The following is a 17323-nucleotide window of genomic DNA, read 5'->3' as shown; positions in this document are numbered from 1 at the left end:
TCTCGACAAAGTACAAGATTAAACTGCATAACTTAAAAGTATCCATCTGAACAAAATGTCATATCTGGCCGACTGCTAGCTACATTCCTCTGACACTTTTTTCACGCTCCTGTCAGCTCTCGCCTGGCTCTATTTAAGGGAACTGACTGTAATAAACGTGTTTAAACGTGTCTTCAAAACAATGCTACCATCTATGTTTTTCCACTTTTCTATTATTTCTAGCTTAAAAATACCACTATTTAAATGGATCATACAGCACAACTGGTCGCTGTAGTTGTGTCTCACTCTTCTCCTGTCATTTGCACGAGGCAAAAATAACCAATTACATTCATTTTAGTCCCATGTGTGACACGCAGACACTTAATTAATGGACAGTATCTATGGCAACTGGCCCAGAATGATTCACTGAACAATACACTGACATTGAACAACAGAAACAACAACCATTAAATAGTAGTGCAAAAGTCACAGAAGGCTATAAATGTGTGTGCGTGTGATGTGAGCAGTCTTTATATACAATAGACATATCTGAAAAACGATACAAAGGTATCCATGCAGAATATTACTGGATGTAAAACAAGTGCATCTCCATGTGCCATACGTTTTAAAGGCCCAGTGCAGTCAAAAAATGAGATTTGTCTGTGTTTTATATATATTTCCACACTATGAGGTTGGAATAATACTGTGAATTCGTAAGAATTATGATAATGCCCTTATAGTGTAAGAGCTGTTTGAAATGGCTGCCTGAAATGTCAGCCTGTTTTGGTGGGATGGAGTTTTGGCCTTCCATGGTGACATCACCATGCGTTAAAATAGTTAATAGACCAATAAGAAAGAGAGTTCCAAACCTCTCTGCCAATAACAGCTCATTTTCAGTTTTCCCCTCCCTACTCAAACCACTCCCAGACAGTCCTAGTGGAATTCTTGCTTGAGTAATTGCCCTTCGCTAAGAAGACCTTTTTGTTTCTTTTTGACCATTTTAATGGAAAACTATTACAGGAAGGTACTTAATTGTTACCAAGAAATTATTGATATTGAGATAAAAACGGCGGCATTAGACCATTAATAACATCACATACTATACAATCCTGGCGGACTTGACAGGCACTGATACCATCTTCAGTCTACTGAAGTCTACTAGTCATAATAAGAGTGTGGTTGAACAGCTGATAACATACAGAGGAATAAACTGCACATTTCATTTGTTTTCATAAAGACCCCTGAACACTGAATTAGTGCCCCGGACAGGATGGATAGTCCTTAGCACACGGTATAGTACTGTACATACAGTTGGCACATATTCATAATTCATTCTGTTATTTTCTTCACATGACACTTTGGGCACATGTAGAAAACACCTCTCCATCAATGTTGACGTGCTCCTCATTCTATCACTGAGCTGTGAAGTGGAGCTGCAGCTGCAGTAGTAGCAGTAAGCGATATGGTACAGTAGGTAGGGTGGGGTTAAGCCTGTGAATATCATCCTCCCTTGGCTCTCCCCCAGGGGGATGTTGCGATAGGAGACAACTGTACATCAAGGCTTCACGTTGAGCTGGGCTGGGCCAGCCTTAAACCTGCTGGGGAACCGTCTGATCCCTATAGCCTGGATGAGAGAGAGGGCGTAGTGAGGTTACACGTCACCTGAATAAACTGAGTGCAATGGCCTGGGGTATAAGTGACCCCTGAATAACCTGAGTAAACTGAGTATGGCATAATGTTTCCAAGTGAAACTTTAAGATATAAGAGAATTACATTTGAATATATACTATCGGAAAATCCTTTAGAGAACTCTTCCCAGACATGCACTGCTGAGGCAGAGTCCTGATCTCAGTTGCAGATCCAGAACAGCTCAGAAGCATAGTGTCTTCGCTGATCTGTGACGATGCAAGCTGCAAAGCATGCTCGGACTGGGACAGGGATGAGGACATTCAGGGGAGCGTTATAATGAGCACGGCGGAGGACATCAAACCCAAACAGTGTGAGGTACAGCCAGAGGGGAGGTGGTGGAGGCACAGGCACATTGACGGAGATGGAGAGTTGATGGAGTAGGAAAAAGCAATGGTGACAGCGAGTGAGTTGAGGCAGCTGTGTACTACTATGCATGCAGTACCTACCATCAGAAACTTGCATCCATTTAGGAGGAGTAACAGAGAGAAGAAACATGAGAACAATTCATATTTCGACTGTGAGAAGCTGCATGTTACACAGTGGAACAGCATGTTCTAGAAAATGTCCAGAGAAAGATTACTGTAGTAAACAAACACTGTTGAAAACAGCCCTCTTCGATATGAAAAGAAGATGGGTTAGTTAGAAGGCAAGATCTGGAGCTCAGTGGTTAAATTCAATAACAGGATTAATTATAACAACACGAATATGCTCAACAGTGTTCCTCTCACGCTCACAGCAATTAATGCCACATTGCTATCCTGACAAAGGCCTGCTCTCTGCGAACAATAGCAATAGTCACGATTCAAAGGAATCCATCCCCTTATGTGGCATGGAGAGAGAGAGAACTCTACTAATGAAATCCAAGCCAATCAAATGAAGCATCAGTGGAACCAATGGGGAGAACTCTGTAGCTATAGAGCATGGTTCATTTGAATGGAACTGCCTCAAGTGATAACATAAAGCAGACACAAGATAGTACAAGCGGAAGAGTGGGATCTATATGCCAAGTATCACATTCACAATGTGAGCCAATATATCTATTCTGGTCATTTCCTCTTAAAGAGATGGAGATATTTTGACATTTACATTCAGAGAAGTGCCTTTAGCTACGCAATTCAATCTGCAGTGAGCGTTGAAGAGAGAGAGAGGTAATTACAGCACCCATCAAACCACATGTAAAAACCTGTCTGTCGGGGCTGTGGCTGCAAAGTGTATAGAGAGGATATCATACACAACCCTCTATGAACAGGACCAGGAGCTTTTCCTGTGGTCAAGAAAAACTCCTAACCCTGCCCATGAACATAGATATGCTATTATCTACGTTGACATGGACAATAAGAGTGCTGCTGCTTCCACATAAATACATCAAATCAGTTGACGCAACATACAAACAACACCATCATCATACACTCCCTCCCCACCCGCACAAAAACGCATTAGTTCATGGAATGTTCGTATCTGTTCCGCCTGCATCTAGGCACCTTATAACGCATCCCTGCTGACATCTGACATCAGCTTGAACTCTGTGTTCAGTACATGTGTGTTCAGTTCATGTGCGAGGTCCCCATATGACCTTTCTGGACCTTTTCTAACCTGTCTTATGATGGGCTCCTTGAAAATGTCCCGTAAAGACGGTTGATACACAATAATAAACCTAATCCACATAGACTTTCTGAAGTTACCTCAATCACGTGGAAATGCATAAGGCAGAGTGACACCTACTTGCCAGGATGACCATGTCCATGCCCCAGAAAATACTCATGATCCAGCCCACCATGATGATGGCTGTGAGGATCTGGATGAAGGCTGCCGCGATGTTCAGCCAAAACACACAGCACATGTGGCGGTCAGGCAGGTCTGTCCGCGCTCCGCACAGCACCGTGAAGGCAGACACGAACGTACCTGCAGAGAGAACACGCAGAGGCACGAATGCACGCACGCAAACATGCACACATATTAGGACTTGGGACAAAGCAAATTCACAAAGACAGGATGTTGGGAGATCAAAGAGAAAAGGCAGTTTAAAATACAGTATGAATTCATACGCAGCAGAGTAACACTATGTATACTGACTTATGGCCCAAAACATTGTTAAGTCAATTAGGCTAAGGTTGAATAATAAGCTTGAAGTATATATGGCTGAGACTGATGCAACTCCTTGTGCCTTTGGGGATCTGAATCAAACCCTTTCTATCGCCAACTCATACAGGTCCTGACCCCCCCCACACACACCCACACCCACAGCCCTGGATCTAAAGCAAAATTACATATTATTTACAGTTCTAGGTCAGAGGGTTGGGTTGGAGCTTTCTCATGTGACTAGGATAATGTTTAATTAGCATCAACATATTTTATGGTTGATTTGAATAGGGACCACAGTGTGTGTGTGTGAGTGCGTGTGCGTATAGCAAATGCTAATTTACAACACCCGTCCCTAGATAATCCTTTAGGAAGGAGAGGAAAAGGAATTCCAAAGATAATGCCTGCTTAACTAGCTTGATTCTGCAGTAGTCACAGTCTACCTTTTTTGGGCAAATCAAACAGATAATCCCAAAACAAAATGGATGGAAGCAAGGGACATCTATTCTCTGTCATTGCTGGGTCATTTGCCAGGAGGAGAACCACAATTAAGAGGAAAATATCAGTGCTTCCACAATATGAACTATTCTCAATCGTCAAATAAATCAGGGTTACTTCCCCTAAATAGGAACTAAAGGAAGTGGACGGATAAATAACCTTCCCCTTTTCCACTATGTTTCATTTCAATCTGGTTGTTCAATGAGACATACCATTAATCATCCTCAAGAATCCAACGAGACACATAGAGTTCTTAGTGCCAGAGGTCTGCCTCCCTTTCCTTTACAACGGGCCAATCAGGCTAAGAATAGCCTTTCGTCCAAACACAGATAAACATCATTTACAGGGAAAGAGCCCAAAAATCTGTTGGCAGCAGGGAACGAGCAGTCCTTGTGTTCACTGGTCCTGTGCCAAGTTTGGCTTGTTCAGATGGTGAGCCCATTTAATAATTTGATCAGATTGGTAGGTTTACATGGGGGGGTCATAGAGAATCAATTCTACACAAAATGTTAGAAGGACCATAATCTTAATCTTTGTAATATGTTCTTTAATTGATTGATATAAGGATCTCATCCAAATCATTTAGAGGGTTATGTATGTGAGATTGAACATGGCAGGTCAGGTGATTTCGGACCGACTTAAGATGCTGCTTAATTGCTGTGTCCTTTTCAAATGAAGGCTACATCCTGCTGTAAATGAATCAGTTACAAATCTAAATTATGCCATGGTTCTGGAGAGTAAAAATTATAAATTCATGAGAGATGACAAAAAAAACAGTCTCCTCCCAGTAATTCTAAATACAACCAGAGCACACGTAGGAATGTGAGGGCATCAACATATATATATATTTGGGGGGGGGCAGCTATCAACTACCACCCAGAAATGTTATGTCAATTGGTACACACTGCAAAAGGCCTAAAACCATTAGTACAGCATCTGGTCACAGATATAAGAGCTTTCTGCAATGTCATTTATAACATCATACATCATTAGAGCTGTCATTAGCACAATAAATTAGTAATGCAGGGATTCTTGAAAACCGGGACAATCCTTTTCTGGCAGGGAAAACCATTTTTTTATTGAACAAAAATAAGAAGATTTTGTTGCATTATTTGGGCAAACATTTAGGGGGATTTTATAAGGGGAAATTTGATTTTGGAATTTTATAAATATTTTCAATATTATTCATTTCCATGTCAGCTCTGTGCTCTGAAATGCCCTTGTCCAGAGCAAAAGATCCCAACGTCGAACTCTCCTAAAACAGGCAATAATTCATATTAACTGAAAATGGGCCTTGTGAAGTTTCTTACAATAGTGCTCTCTGAATTTAAATAATATTTATCTCAAAACTGTGATTCCTAAAGAATATGTTCAGAGATCTGAACTCCGTCAGAATAGTCTAAAATCCTAAATGAATCAGGAATGAGCAGGATCAGCTATAGTGCCTTCGTAAACTATTCAGACCCCTTTCTTTTCTCTACATTTTGTTACATTACAGCCTTCTTCTAAACTGGATGAAATTGATTGTTTGTTTTCCTTATCAATCTACGCACAACACCCCATAATGACAAAGCAAACAAAAACAAGTTTTTAGACATTTTAGCAAATGTATTAAAACTAGAAAATGTAAACATCACATTTACATAAGTATTCAGACCCTTTACTCAGTACTTTGATGAAACACCTTTGGCAGCGATTACAGCCTCAAGTCTTCTTGGGTATGATGCTACAAGCTTGGAACACCTGTATTTGGGGAGTTTCTCTCATTCTTCTCTGCAGATCCTCTCAAGCTCTGTCAGATTGGATGGGGGGGGCGTCCATACACAGCTATTTTCAGGTCCCTCCAGAGATGTTTGATCGAGTTCAAGTCCGGACTCTGGCTGGGCCACTCAAGGGCATTCAGAGACTTGTCCCGAAGCCACTCCTGCATTGTCTTGGCTGTGTGCTTAGGGTCATTGTCCAGTTGGAAGGTGCACATTCGCCTTCGTCTGAGGTCCTGAGCGCACTGGAGCAGGTTTTCATAAAGGATCTCTCTGTACTTTGCATCGTTCATATTTCCCTTCATCCTGACTGGTCTCCCAGCCCTTGCTGCTGAAAAACATCCCCACAGCACGATGCTGCCACCACCATGCTTCACCGTAGGGATGGTGCCAGGTTTCCTGCAGACATGACGCTTGGCATTCAGACCAAAGAGTTCAAACTTGGTTTCATCAGACCAGAGAATCTTTTTTCTCATGTTCTGAGAGTCCTTTAGGTGCCTTTTGGCAAACCCCAAGCGGGCTGACGTGCCTTTTATTAAGGAGTGGCTTCTGTTTGGCCACTCTAACATAAGGGCCTGATTGGAGGAGTGCTGCAGAGATGGTTGTCCTTCTGGAGCTCTGTCAGAGTGACCATAGGCTTCTTGGTCAGCTCTCTGCCCAAGGCCCTTCTCCCCCGATTACTCCATTTGGCCAAGTGGTCAGCTCTTGGAAGAGTCTTGGAGATTCCAAACTTCTTGCAATTAAGAATGATGGAGTCCACTGCCTTCTTGGGGACCTCCAATGCTGCAGAAATGTTTTGCTACCCTTCCCCACATCTGTGCCTCGACACAATCCTGTCTCGGAGCTCTTCAGACAATTCCTTTGACCTCATGTTTGGTTTTTGCTCTGACATACACTGTCAACTGTGGGACCTTATATAGACAAGTGTGTGCCTATCCAAATCATGTCCAATCAATTGAATTTACCACAGGTGGACTCCAATCAAGTTGTAGAAACATCAAGGATTATCAATGGAAACAAGATGCACCTGAGCTCATAGGAAAGGGTCTGAATATTTATGTAAATAAGGTATTTCAGTCTTTTATATTTATTACATTTGCAAACATTTCTAAAAAACAGTTTTCCCTTTGTCATTATGGGATGTTGTGTGTAGATTGATGAGGATTTTATTTTTATTTAATCCATTTTAGAATAAGGCTGTAATGTAACAAAATGTGGAAAAAGTAAAGGGGTCTGAATACTTTCCGAATGCACTGTATACCATCATGTCCTCATTACATGTAGTACAACAAAACCACTCATGGTTTGTAAAGTTCTCTACTTTTGATATATTTAAACAAACAAAGTTGAAATCACCAAGGTCACAACCATAAACTGTTAACTCCAGCTCCCTGATAGATTAAGATAGCATGTGAATTTTGGTTCAAATATGTTTATTTAAATTAGGTTTTAAAGTCATAAAGCAAGTGAGGAAAAACAACAACAAAAATGTTGTGTACCACTTGAATGAAGATGAAAAATATGATTTCCCGTAAGATTTTTGCCTATCGTCAACTCCATCAGAGTTCCGAAAGATCTGATAGAATGTTTCTTTTTTGGGGTGATTTTCAAATGAACCATTTCTTTGTTTTACAAATGCTTGCATTCAACTTTTATTTTCAGAGGCAAAAATAAGTATATTTTAAGTATCTGTTGTCAACTCCGTCAGTGGCTTGTCAACTCTGTCACTGATGGCTAACACCCTTAAGATCCCCCTTTTTTTGAAAATATTCTCCCTAAAAAATTAAAAAATAACATATGCTTAAACTATTTCAGTATTTGCTGTGCTAGATAATGTTTTCTTTTTTAAATGTTGTTTTATGCTCTGAATCTAGAAAAACTAAAATGCTAACAAAATTAGCCCTGGAGCACTACATAACACTATAAAATAAAAACATGTTTCGAGACTTGTATTACATATTTGAATAATGTAATTTTAGGATTAAACAATCAAGACATTTAAAACACTTGTTGAACAATACATTTAAAAATGAAATGCCTTTTATGGTGTCTGACAGAGTTGACATAAATCCAGTTAGTTGCATTTTATAAACAAATGCAATAATTAGGTGTGATAGCTGATACAGTACTTTGGTCTATCAAAATATATATTTAAAATGTTATCAATACAAATATTTGGGGGAAAAATATGAGATCGTCCCGTCTTTCAAGAATCCTAAAATGACAAGAAATGCGAACTAAAGTTAAATGTCTTGGTGGAATTTTCATCACTAATGATGTCTCACTCTCTGTTTCTGTCTCTCTCTTCCCTTATCCTCTCTCTCTTTCCCTCTATATCTGTGACACTAAGCTGTTAACAGACTGAGAGCATTGTCCACAGTCAACTGTCTCCCTGACTTACTAACGCCTTCACACCCAGGCCAATCCTCATTAGCAACATTTCAACCCCCATCAACCCCTCCATCCATCCATCCCTCCCTCCCTCCCCCCGCCCACCCGTGCACTGAGTCTGTGTGTGGAGTGAGAGCCAGGAGTATGGTTAGTGTCATCGTCGTCATGCATTACGCCACTGATGACTGTAATTTTCTGAAGCGTTTGCACTTAGTGCCAACTGAAAATGTGGAAGGTTAATTATCTCATTTAGTCCTTGTTTTTTTTTAGAGAGAGAACTTTCACTGCAAGTGGCCTTGGAAGGGACCACTTGGGACAGAATTAAAGGGGAACTCATCTAAGCTCAGTGAGGAAGCAGAACTTTTATACAAAGGCTTTCTTGCCTCTCTCTCTCCCTGCCTGTTTGTGTTTGTTTGTGTTTGTTTGTGTGTGTGTTTTGTCCCCTCCAGTATTGTGAATGCTTCTACTTTCCAGAGAGAAAGAGAGAGAGAGAAAGAGAGAGAGAACACTTTTTTTAAAGGAAAGTTGAGTTGCTTTGATCAACAGTAAGAGGGGTTTTATTATTTGCAGTTGCCCTATTTAACAACTCAAACTCAATGCCAACAGTACTGAGCAACAATGGGCCTCGTATGCTGTTCCACACTTCAGTCTAGGTGCTAACGTGTTCGATAACCCAAAGAGCTTTTTCTTCATGATTTGAATGGTACTTTTGCCTGTGCTACTCAAAGCTTATATTTTCACATTTATGATTGAACATTGAACATGATGTAGTTTCAGAATGATTAAAAAAGGTCAGTTTCCCGCAATATTTAGATACACTGTCTTTGTAAAGTAAACATACGAAGGCTTGGGCAACTTCCTCCCAGATCTGCTCTCTCTCTCATCGAGGCAGCATACCACAACATTTATGCTCTAGCAAGCTGGAGAGGGACATAAACATAATTTTGTTATGGTTATATCTTTATGGCTCCTCCTAACATATCGGGGCAGCCGACAGAGTATAAAAATACTGGACATTTGGGCTTGCATCAAAGCATGACCCACATACAGTACTCTGTGCCTTGCTGTGTGTTTTTGGTCCCCAGATGCTAACACACTGTCTGTGACAGCTTGGTAACAGTGTGTGTGTGTGTGTGTGTGTGTGTGTGTGTGTGTGTGTGTGTGTGTGTGTGTGTGTGTGTGTGTGTGTGTGTGTGTGTGTGTGTGTGTGTGTGTGTGTGTGTGTGTGTGTGTGTGTGTGTGTGTGTGTGTGTGTGTGTGTGTGTGTGTGTGTGTGTGTGTGTGTGTGTGTGTGTGTGTGCCTGGGAGACATGGTATTAGCCTTGAGGTTACATGCAGATGTGTAGTCTGCTCTGATGGTGCAGTTTTCCAAGTCTTCCTGGCGCACAGACCCGAAATGGACAATTCTATGAGCATAAGTGACCTCAATTTATGACATTAAGCAGGGGCTCAAGTTCCAGGACAAGCCTAGAAGGCACTCTGGGCCTGAGACATCGCCACCAGACACTAACAGGCTGCAGGTGCTACAATGTATGACCTGTCTAATTGAGAATGGCCAGAATCTAGAACAGAAAGAGATCCAGTATGAATTGAAATATACTAGATTGATTGACTGTGTTATAAAAGACAGTATCTCATATCAACTCCATGTATCTGTTGTAATTGTGGTGGGTTGTAGAACATTTCTACATCTAAAGGAGAGTCAGAAAAACTTGGCAACAGACACCATTCTCCCACTGGTATTAGACTCCACTTTATCAATGTTTATCAATGCTAACAATGTTAGCTTACAATACAGTCAATTTTAAGGGAGAGACTGGAACATGATTCTCCTGATGGGGGACAGCCAATGATACCAGTGCTATGTCTCCCACAGGACAACCAACAGTCTTATTTCTAGAGAGGTGGAGCAGATAAGGACAACATGAGCATTGGTCCAAAGCCTGTAGTTAATCTGATTAAATGGACTAACAGAGCTCCTCAAGGAGTTTTGAATTTAATGCATTCCCACTGTCAAAGATCAATTAGTCAACTCTCAACCATGATCACAAATAGTGTAACCTAGTGTCTTCTTGTCTGCATCTGAATAAACCCACAATTCAATATATTTTCTTACCCAAGACACAAAGCCATTATGGGAGTTCAGTCAACACAATTAGAGACTGGGGGAGCACATCAACATGTCCGCATGCAGCCCGAAGCTCGTGCATCATATGAGGGATCTGTACTCTTATGAATCCTTTTGTGATGTGTACCCAGACCTCATTTTCCTCTGTTTTCAGTAATGGAAAAAAGAAAGTGTCCGGATGGAGCTGATTAAGTTGCTTCAAGGAAGGAAGGCTCATGTGTATTTCTTAGAGAGGGCTTGTCATTAATAATTCAGCATGCAGCTGGTACCGTACATACTCTGACACCTCACTTTAACCACTCACCACGGACGGCAAATGTTTTATAGCCCAGTGTATTTACATGTCTAATGGCCACCTGGTTGCTGTACTGTATTAAAACAGGATGGATGAAGAGAGGGAAGTTGTGTGCCTGACATTATCCTTACCAAGGATCTCCATGGCATCTCTCTCTCTCTGTCTCTGTCTCTGTCTCTGTCTCTGTCTCTGTCTCTCTCTCTCTCTCTCTCTCTCTCTCTCTCTCTCTCTCTCTCTCTCTCTCTCTCTCTCTCTCTCTCTCTCTCTCTCTCTCTCTCTCTCTCTCTCTCTCTCTCTCTCTCTCTCTCTCTCTGTCCTAATAAAGCAAGTTCACTTTTCCATGTGTTGGATGCACCACTATTGTACTGTAAGATACTGCATATGCCCTACTGTGTTCACTCACGTCATGACTCGTGTTCTAGAGATGTCAAAGTTACGTTAAGTCTTAGTGCAGCATCTTATTCATGACTGGCGGTGGAGAAGCTTAGACATGCATTTGATGCTTGTGCATATAGGGGCTCAATCTAAGCATGTCAGTCATGGGGTTTACTACAAGTTTACTAAAGCCCAGTACTGTGTCATTATTCATTTTCAATCACTTCATCTAGGGTTTAAAAATGTGAGTGGTCGTTTCAAGTGTACGCAATTAGCTTTCCCTAAAACAGCCCGTAATCTCCCTGTTATGCATCCTACTCCAGAAAGACAGGCACAACTGTCCACGGAGCAGACAGGTAGGGAAAGCCTTCTGTTCTGGTAGGCTTTAGCTGCTGTCATGGAAACCGCAGCTGTGCCATGGGGAGGGAGTGCAATGGGAGTGATACAATAGGAGCCATGTAACCATCCAGAAGGCCTTGGGATAAACATAAGCACTAAAAACTGCTATGTAACAGGTTAGGGGCTTCAGTGGTTTTACTTTTAAGAGTCTCTCTGGGCTTTCCAATTGGGTTCCTAAGTTGTTTTTGATTCTGCCTTTTTCATTATGCGAATCCCATTGTAATGGTTTGCTATGGTCAAAATACCATTATATGATGTATCCAACTGTCTCTCTCTGTCTTTCCCTCCACAACAGCTTGACATGATGTAAACAATGGGAAGACACAAAGGTAGAGGAAAATTAACTAAAAGAGGAGTCTTTCTTTAATTCTCCACCAAGACCAATCAAATGAACAGTTGACCTAATTGACCTAATATACTGTATTTACTTGTATATACCTTTATGCAGCCTACAATGAGGATAGGTCTATGCTGAACAGTTAAAATAGCAGATACCAAAGGCTAATTTTAACATTTCCATTGGCATATCTTTGAAGGGTGTTTCTACGAACAGTCTTTGATCTCGATTGAAGTATGAAAGGCGAAAGCTGAAAAAGAAACTGAATTCCAATTGGACGGGCCTCGCCAAACAGATAAGGATCACAGGGGATGAAAACTAATGCCATTTCCCTCAGTCAATGAATCCCCATCCCTCTGTCCTCACGCCATCTGATCTTCCTCGCAAGGCAGCCTAATTAATAATAAATATTCATATTCCACTTGGTTATCTCTCTCTAGAAAGCTGCTGGTGACGCACTAACAAACATGCCAGCAGATTTTAATTTATTTCGTCAGTTCAGCAAATATATTTATTTCAATTATAGCCATATCAAATCCAGTGCAAATTAACAAGATTCTGTTTAACTTAATTTGGCACACAGCACATGCCACTAGCAATTACAGAAAACACAAGGACAGGGTGTGTTAGATATGGCTCACTGACTCAAGAGGGGAAGAGATTTGTGACAACTCAGCAGCCCAACAGAGACCAGTCTAAATCTGGGCCTCGCAAAGATCAATCTCTCATAATAATACAAATATCAACTAAGCCCAGCTCCTGTGAATGTGGCTACATGTATTTATTTTCTTTCAGTCTTCGGACTTGGAGACATCCCAGTTGACGTGATGGCCTTGTGGTGTTAAGGTGGTGTGAAGATGCTGTAGCCTGTTTAGTATAAACTGGCTGATGAGACAGCAATGCCTGCCAGGGCATGGGTCCAAACACAACAACAAGACTCAGACTGATGATTGGACCAAACCTGAAGTGACACGCTAGTCACAGAGCCCTCAGCTGCTGCTGGGTGACGTGGGAACTGGGAATGCGTGTTGGCAGGTGGCAGTCTCAGTCTCAATGCTCATTACAGCCAGTCCTGACTGAGGGGAGGACAGCTCTTTTTCACTGGTGGAACCGACCACCCCATGACATCTGGGCCAGCCAGGCACACAACGACATTACTGGGATGCCACAGATATGGCACATGGGAGACACATTTCTAATGTTACACACTCAGTGCCATTGAATCACCACACAGACAGTCTAAGGACGGACATGTAATAACTAGTACCCGGGCCACTTGCTTGACGGTCAATAACTGTGATCAATAACCATGGATACATGTATCTGTAAGTAGACTAAGACAGACTGGGTGTAGCCTCCATCTGGCTCTGGGGAAACAGATACTGAATAGAAAAATGATCAAATAATAACAGTAACTCAGTCAGTGAATGGCCCCAGCAGAGAACAGCGCAGTAGTTCTTTTAACAGGGTCCCGAGCCGCTCCTGTGTCCTCTCCTTTCAGATGTGCCTGATATGAAAGGGATCAGTGGGCCTGGGCTCCACAGCCCTCATTAGGGTCAGTGGAGGATAGTGTGGAGATCAATGTTATGTTGATGCTACGTGGTGCATGCAGTGTGCCATTCCACTGAGAAATTGGAAATCATTACCATACAGATCCCATTACTTTTACTCGAAGCTTCTCCAACTCCACACTCCAGATATGGTACAGTGGCATCAGTACAAAGACAGATGGACCTATTGCCAGCCCAGCAACCCCTCTTGACAATTAGGAGATGAGGAAGAGTTGAAGATTAATGAGGATTGGGAATAAGGGAAGGATTATAACCCAAATTGCTAAATACAGTGGCTTGCAAAAGTATTCACCCCCCCCCCTTTGCATTTTTCATATTTTGTTGCCTTACAACCTGGAATAAAAAGGTATTTTTGGGGGGTTGTATCATTTGATTTACACAACATGCCAAACACTTTGAAGATGTTAAAAAAAAAATTGGTGAAACAAACAAGAAATAAGACAAAAAGACTGAATACTTGAGCGTGCATAACTATTCACCCCCCCCCCCAAAGTCATTACTTTGTAGAGCCACCTTTTGCACCAATACAGCTGCAAGTCTCTTGGGGTATGTCTCCATAAGCTTGGCACATCTAGCCACTGGGATTTTTGTCCATTCTTCAAGGCAAAACTGCTCCAGCTCCTTCAAGTTGGATGGGTTCTGCTGGTGTAGAGCAATATTTAAGTCATACCACAGATTCTCAATTGGATTGAGGTCTGGGCTTTGACTAGGCCATTCCAAGACATTTAAATGTTTCGCCTAAACCACTCGAGTGTTGCTTTAGCAGTATGCTTATTGTCCTGCTGGATGGTGAATCTCTGGAAGACTGAAACACATTTTTGGGGAGTCTCCCACATGCCTTTTGGCGAACCCCAAATGTGTTTGCTCTTCCGTAAAGCCCAACTCTGTGGAGATAACGGCTTAAAGTGGTCCTATGGACAGATACTCCAATCTCCGCTGTGGAGCTTTGCAGCTCCTTCAGGGTTATCTTTGGTCTCTTTGTTGCCTCTCTGATTAATGCCCTCCTTGCCTGGTCCGTGAGTTTTGGTGGGCAGCCTTCTCTTGGCAGGTTTGTTGTGGTGACATATTCTTTCCATTTTGTATAACAGATTTAATGGTGCTCCGTAGGATGTTTTATAACCTAACCCTGATCTGTACTTCTCCACAAATGTCTCCCTGACCTGTTTAGTGAGCTCCTTGGTCTTCATGATAAATGTAACCATTCAAAACAAATACAATCTGAACAACATAATAATAGAATATTGCACCATATCAAAGAAAAATAAATAACAATGTGCAAAACTGCAGCATCCCACTTAAAACATTAAACTGGTCCCTCTTTTCTCTCTCTTCTGTATTGCCATGTTATAACCAGCAGCACACAGCAATGCTTACCATATTTAGCTTTTATGAGAGATTTGCATTCAGAAATGTAAGCTGCCTCACTTTTTTCTCAGTAATTATTTGTCCCGTTTTCGAGAAGACCCTCTCAGAGGGAACAGATGTGGCCACTATGCAGTCTCTCCCTGTCATTACTTTAGTAAGACGTGGGGTAGACAGAGGCCTTGTTCTTCCACCAGCTCAGAGGATCTGCAGATCTTTGGACCGGACCTCCATTATGGCATCTGCTGAGGGATCCCTTCGTGCTGCATCCCCAGTTGCTCTCTCGTCAAACAGCATCCAAACAGCGGATGTTAGCGGCACTACTGCTGGTGCTTCTGCTCCATCTGATCCCTCTTCTTCCTGTTGCCCTGGTGCCTGAGCCAGCTGACTGCTGGAGCTGTCCCTCCCTGCTGCTGAGGTCATTCTTTGAAGAGCCTCATCAATTGCTCTGGCATCACTGAAGGCTAAGTTCTTAAACCTGGTGTCAAGTGCAGCGAATTCTGATAGCACGTGATTATATTCCATTCTGTGGAACATTCTGTCCATTGATGAACATAGGGTGTCCATCAACTCTGTCACATTTGCATCTCTCTGGCAGCTGGCTGTGATTTGCTGCAGACCCTTATATAGGAGTATCATTTTTGAGGCTGTCACATAGCTGAAAAGAGAGAACTGTCATGTTTTGTCTTATATTGTCTTGTCATTATGCTTTCCCTTCTGTTCGTTTCCCCCCTGCTGGTCTTATTAGGTTCGTTCCCTTTTTCTATCCCTCTCTCTCCCCCCTCCCTCTCTCTCCTCTCTCTATCGTTCCGTTCCTGCTCCCAGCTGTTCCTATTCCCCTAATCAATCTTCTATTCTTTTCACACCTGTTCCGTATCTTGCCCTCTGATTAGAGTCCCTATTTCTCCCCTTGTTTTCCGTTTCTGTCCTGTCGGATCCTTGTATATTGTTCACCTTGCTGTGTCTTTGTATCGCCCTGTCGTGTCGTGTTTCCCTCAGATGCTGCGTGGTGAGCAGGTGTCTGAGTCTGCTACGGTCAAGTGCCTTCCCGAGGCAACCTACAGTTTATGATCGAGTCTCCAGTCTGTTCTCGTCATTACGAGTGGAATTGTTTTTTATGCTTTATTTACCGCTCCGAATTGTCTAGGAGTATTGCATATTTCCTTTACTGGATTAAAGACTCTGTTTTCGCCAAGTCGCTTTTGGGTCCTCATTCACCTGCATAACAGAAGGATCCGACCAAGAATGGACCCAGCGACTATGGATTCTCTCTACTCTACTCTCGAGTTCCAGGGAGCGATGCTCGGCAGACACGAGCAGGAATTGTCTGCTGCTCGGCATGCCGTTGAGACCCTGGCCGCTCAGGTCTCCGACCTCTCAGGACAGTATCAGAGTCTTCGTCTCGTGCCACCAGCTACTTCCGGGTCTTCCGAGCCTCCGGAACCTAGGGTTAATAACCCACCATGTTATTCTGGGCAGCCCACTGAGTGCCGCTCCTTTCTCACCCAGTGTGATATAGTGTTCTCTCTCCAACCCAACACATACTCAAGAGAGAGAGCTCGGATTGCCTACGTCATATCACTCCTTACTGGTCGGGCTCGGCAGTGGGGCACAGCTATCTGGGAGGCAAGCGCTGAGTGTACTAACAATTATCTGAACTTTAAAGAGGAGATGATAAGGGTTTTTGATCGTTCAGTTTTTGGGAAAGAAGCTTCCTGGTCCCTGTCTTCCCTATGTCAAGGTAATCGATCCATAACGGATTACTCTATAGAGTTTCGCACTCTTGCTGCCTCCAGTAACTGGAACGAGCAGGCGTTGCTCGCTCGTTTTCTGGAGGGACTCCACGCTAAGGTTAAGGATGAGATTCTCTCTCGGGAGGTTCCATCCAGCGTGGATTCTTTGATTGAACTCGCTATTCGCATTGAACGACGGGTAGATCTTCGTCACCGAGCTCATAGAAGAGAGCTCGCGTTAACTGTGTCTCCCCTCTCCGACACTACCATCTTTCCCCACTGACTCAGGTGTTGAGCCCATGCAGCTGGGGGTATTCGCATTTCGACTAAGGAGAGGGAACGGAGAATCACCAACCGCCTCTGTCTCTATTGCGGTTCCGCTGGTCATTTTGTCATTTCATGTCCAGTTAAAGGCCAGAGCTCATCAGTAAGCGGAGGGCGACTGATAAGCGCTACTAGACGGTCCTCTCCGTCAAGTACCTGTTCTACCTTACCGGTCCATCTACGCTGGACCGGATCGGCAGCTTCCTGCAGTGCATTAATAGACTCTGGGGCGGAGGGCTGTTTTATGGACGAAGCCTGGGCTCGGGAACATGACATTCCTCTCAGACAGTTAGGGAGCCCACGGTCATGTTTGCCTTGGATGGTAGTCCTCTCCCCAGTATATTATGTGAAACACTACCTTTAACCCTCACTGTATCTGGTAACCATAGTGAGACCATTTCTT

At 42.7% G+C, this 17323-nt stretch overlaps 1 protein-coding gene across 2 annotated transcripts in view; it reads right to left on the bottom strand.

Moving 5' to 3' along the window:
- Nucleotides 1-793: 793 nt before the first annotated feature.
- The window catches only part of LOC123990782 (protein stum homolog), a 31845-nt gene continuing 15315 nt past the window's right edge, over nucleotides 794-17323 (bottom strand). The window contains exons 2-4 of one of the 2 annotated variants that reach the window (XM_046291643.1): nucleotides 3391-3570; nucleotides 2115-2123; nucleotides 794-1603 (exon numbers count right to left, since the gene is read on the bottom strand). In XM_046291643.1, the coding sequence (XP_046147599.1) occupies nucleotides 1569-1603; nucleotides 2115-2123; nucleotides 3391-3570 (224 nt within the window). In that variant the 3' untranslated portion in view covers nucleotides 794-1568. The remainder of the gene's footprint in view (nucleotides 1604-2114; nucleotides 2124-3390; nucleotides 3571-17323) is intronic. The other variant, XM_046291644.1, reaches the window with a different exon arrangement.

This window comes from Oncorhynchus gorbuscha, linkage group LG12 (genome assembly GCF_021184085.1).
Source record: "Oncorhynchus gorbuscha isolate QuinsamMale2020 ecotype Even-year linkage group LG12, OgorEven_v1.0, whole genome shotgun sequence".
Classification (NCBI taxonomy): Eukaryota; Metazoa; Chordata; class Actinopteri; order Salmoniformes; family Salmonidae; genus Oncorhynchus; species Oncorhynchus gorbuscha.
Note: the sequence above shows the minus strand (reverse complement) of the source record. Positions and strands in the feature narration are given on the sequence as shown.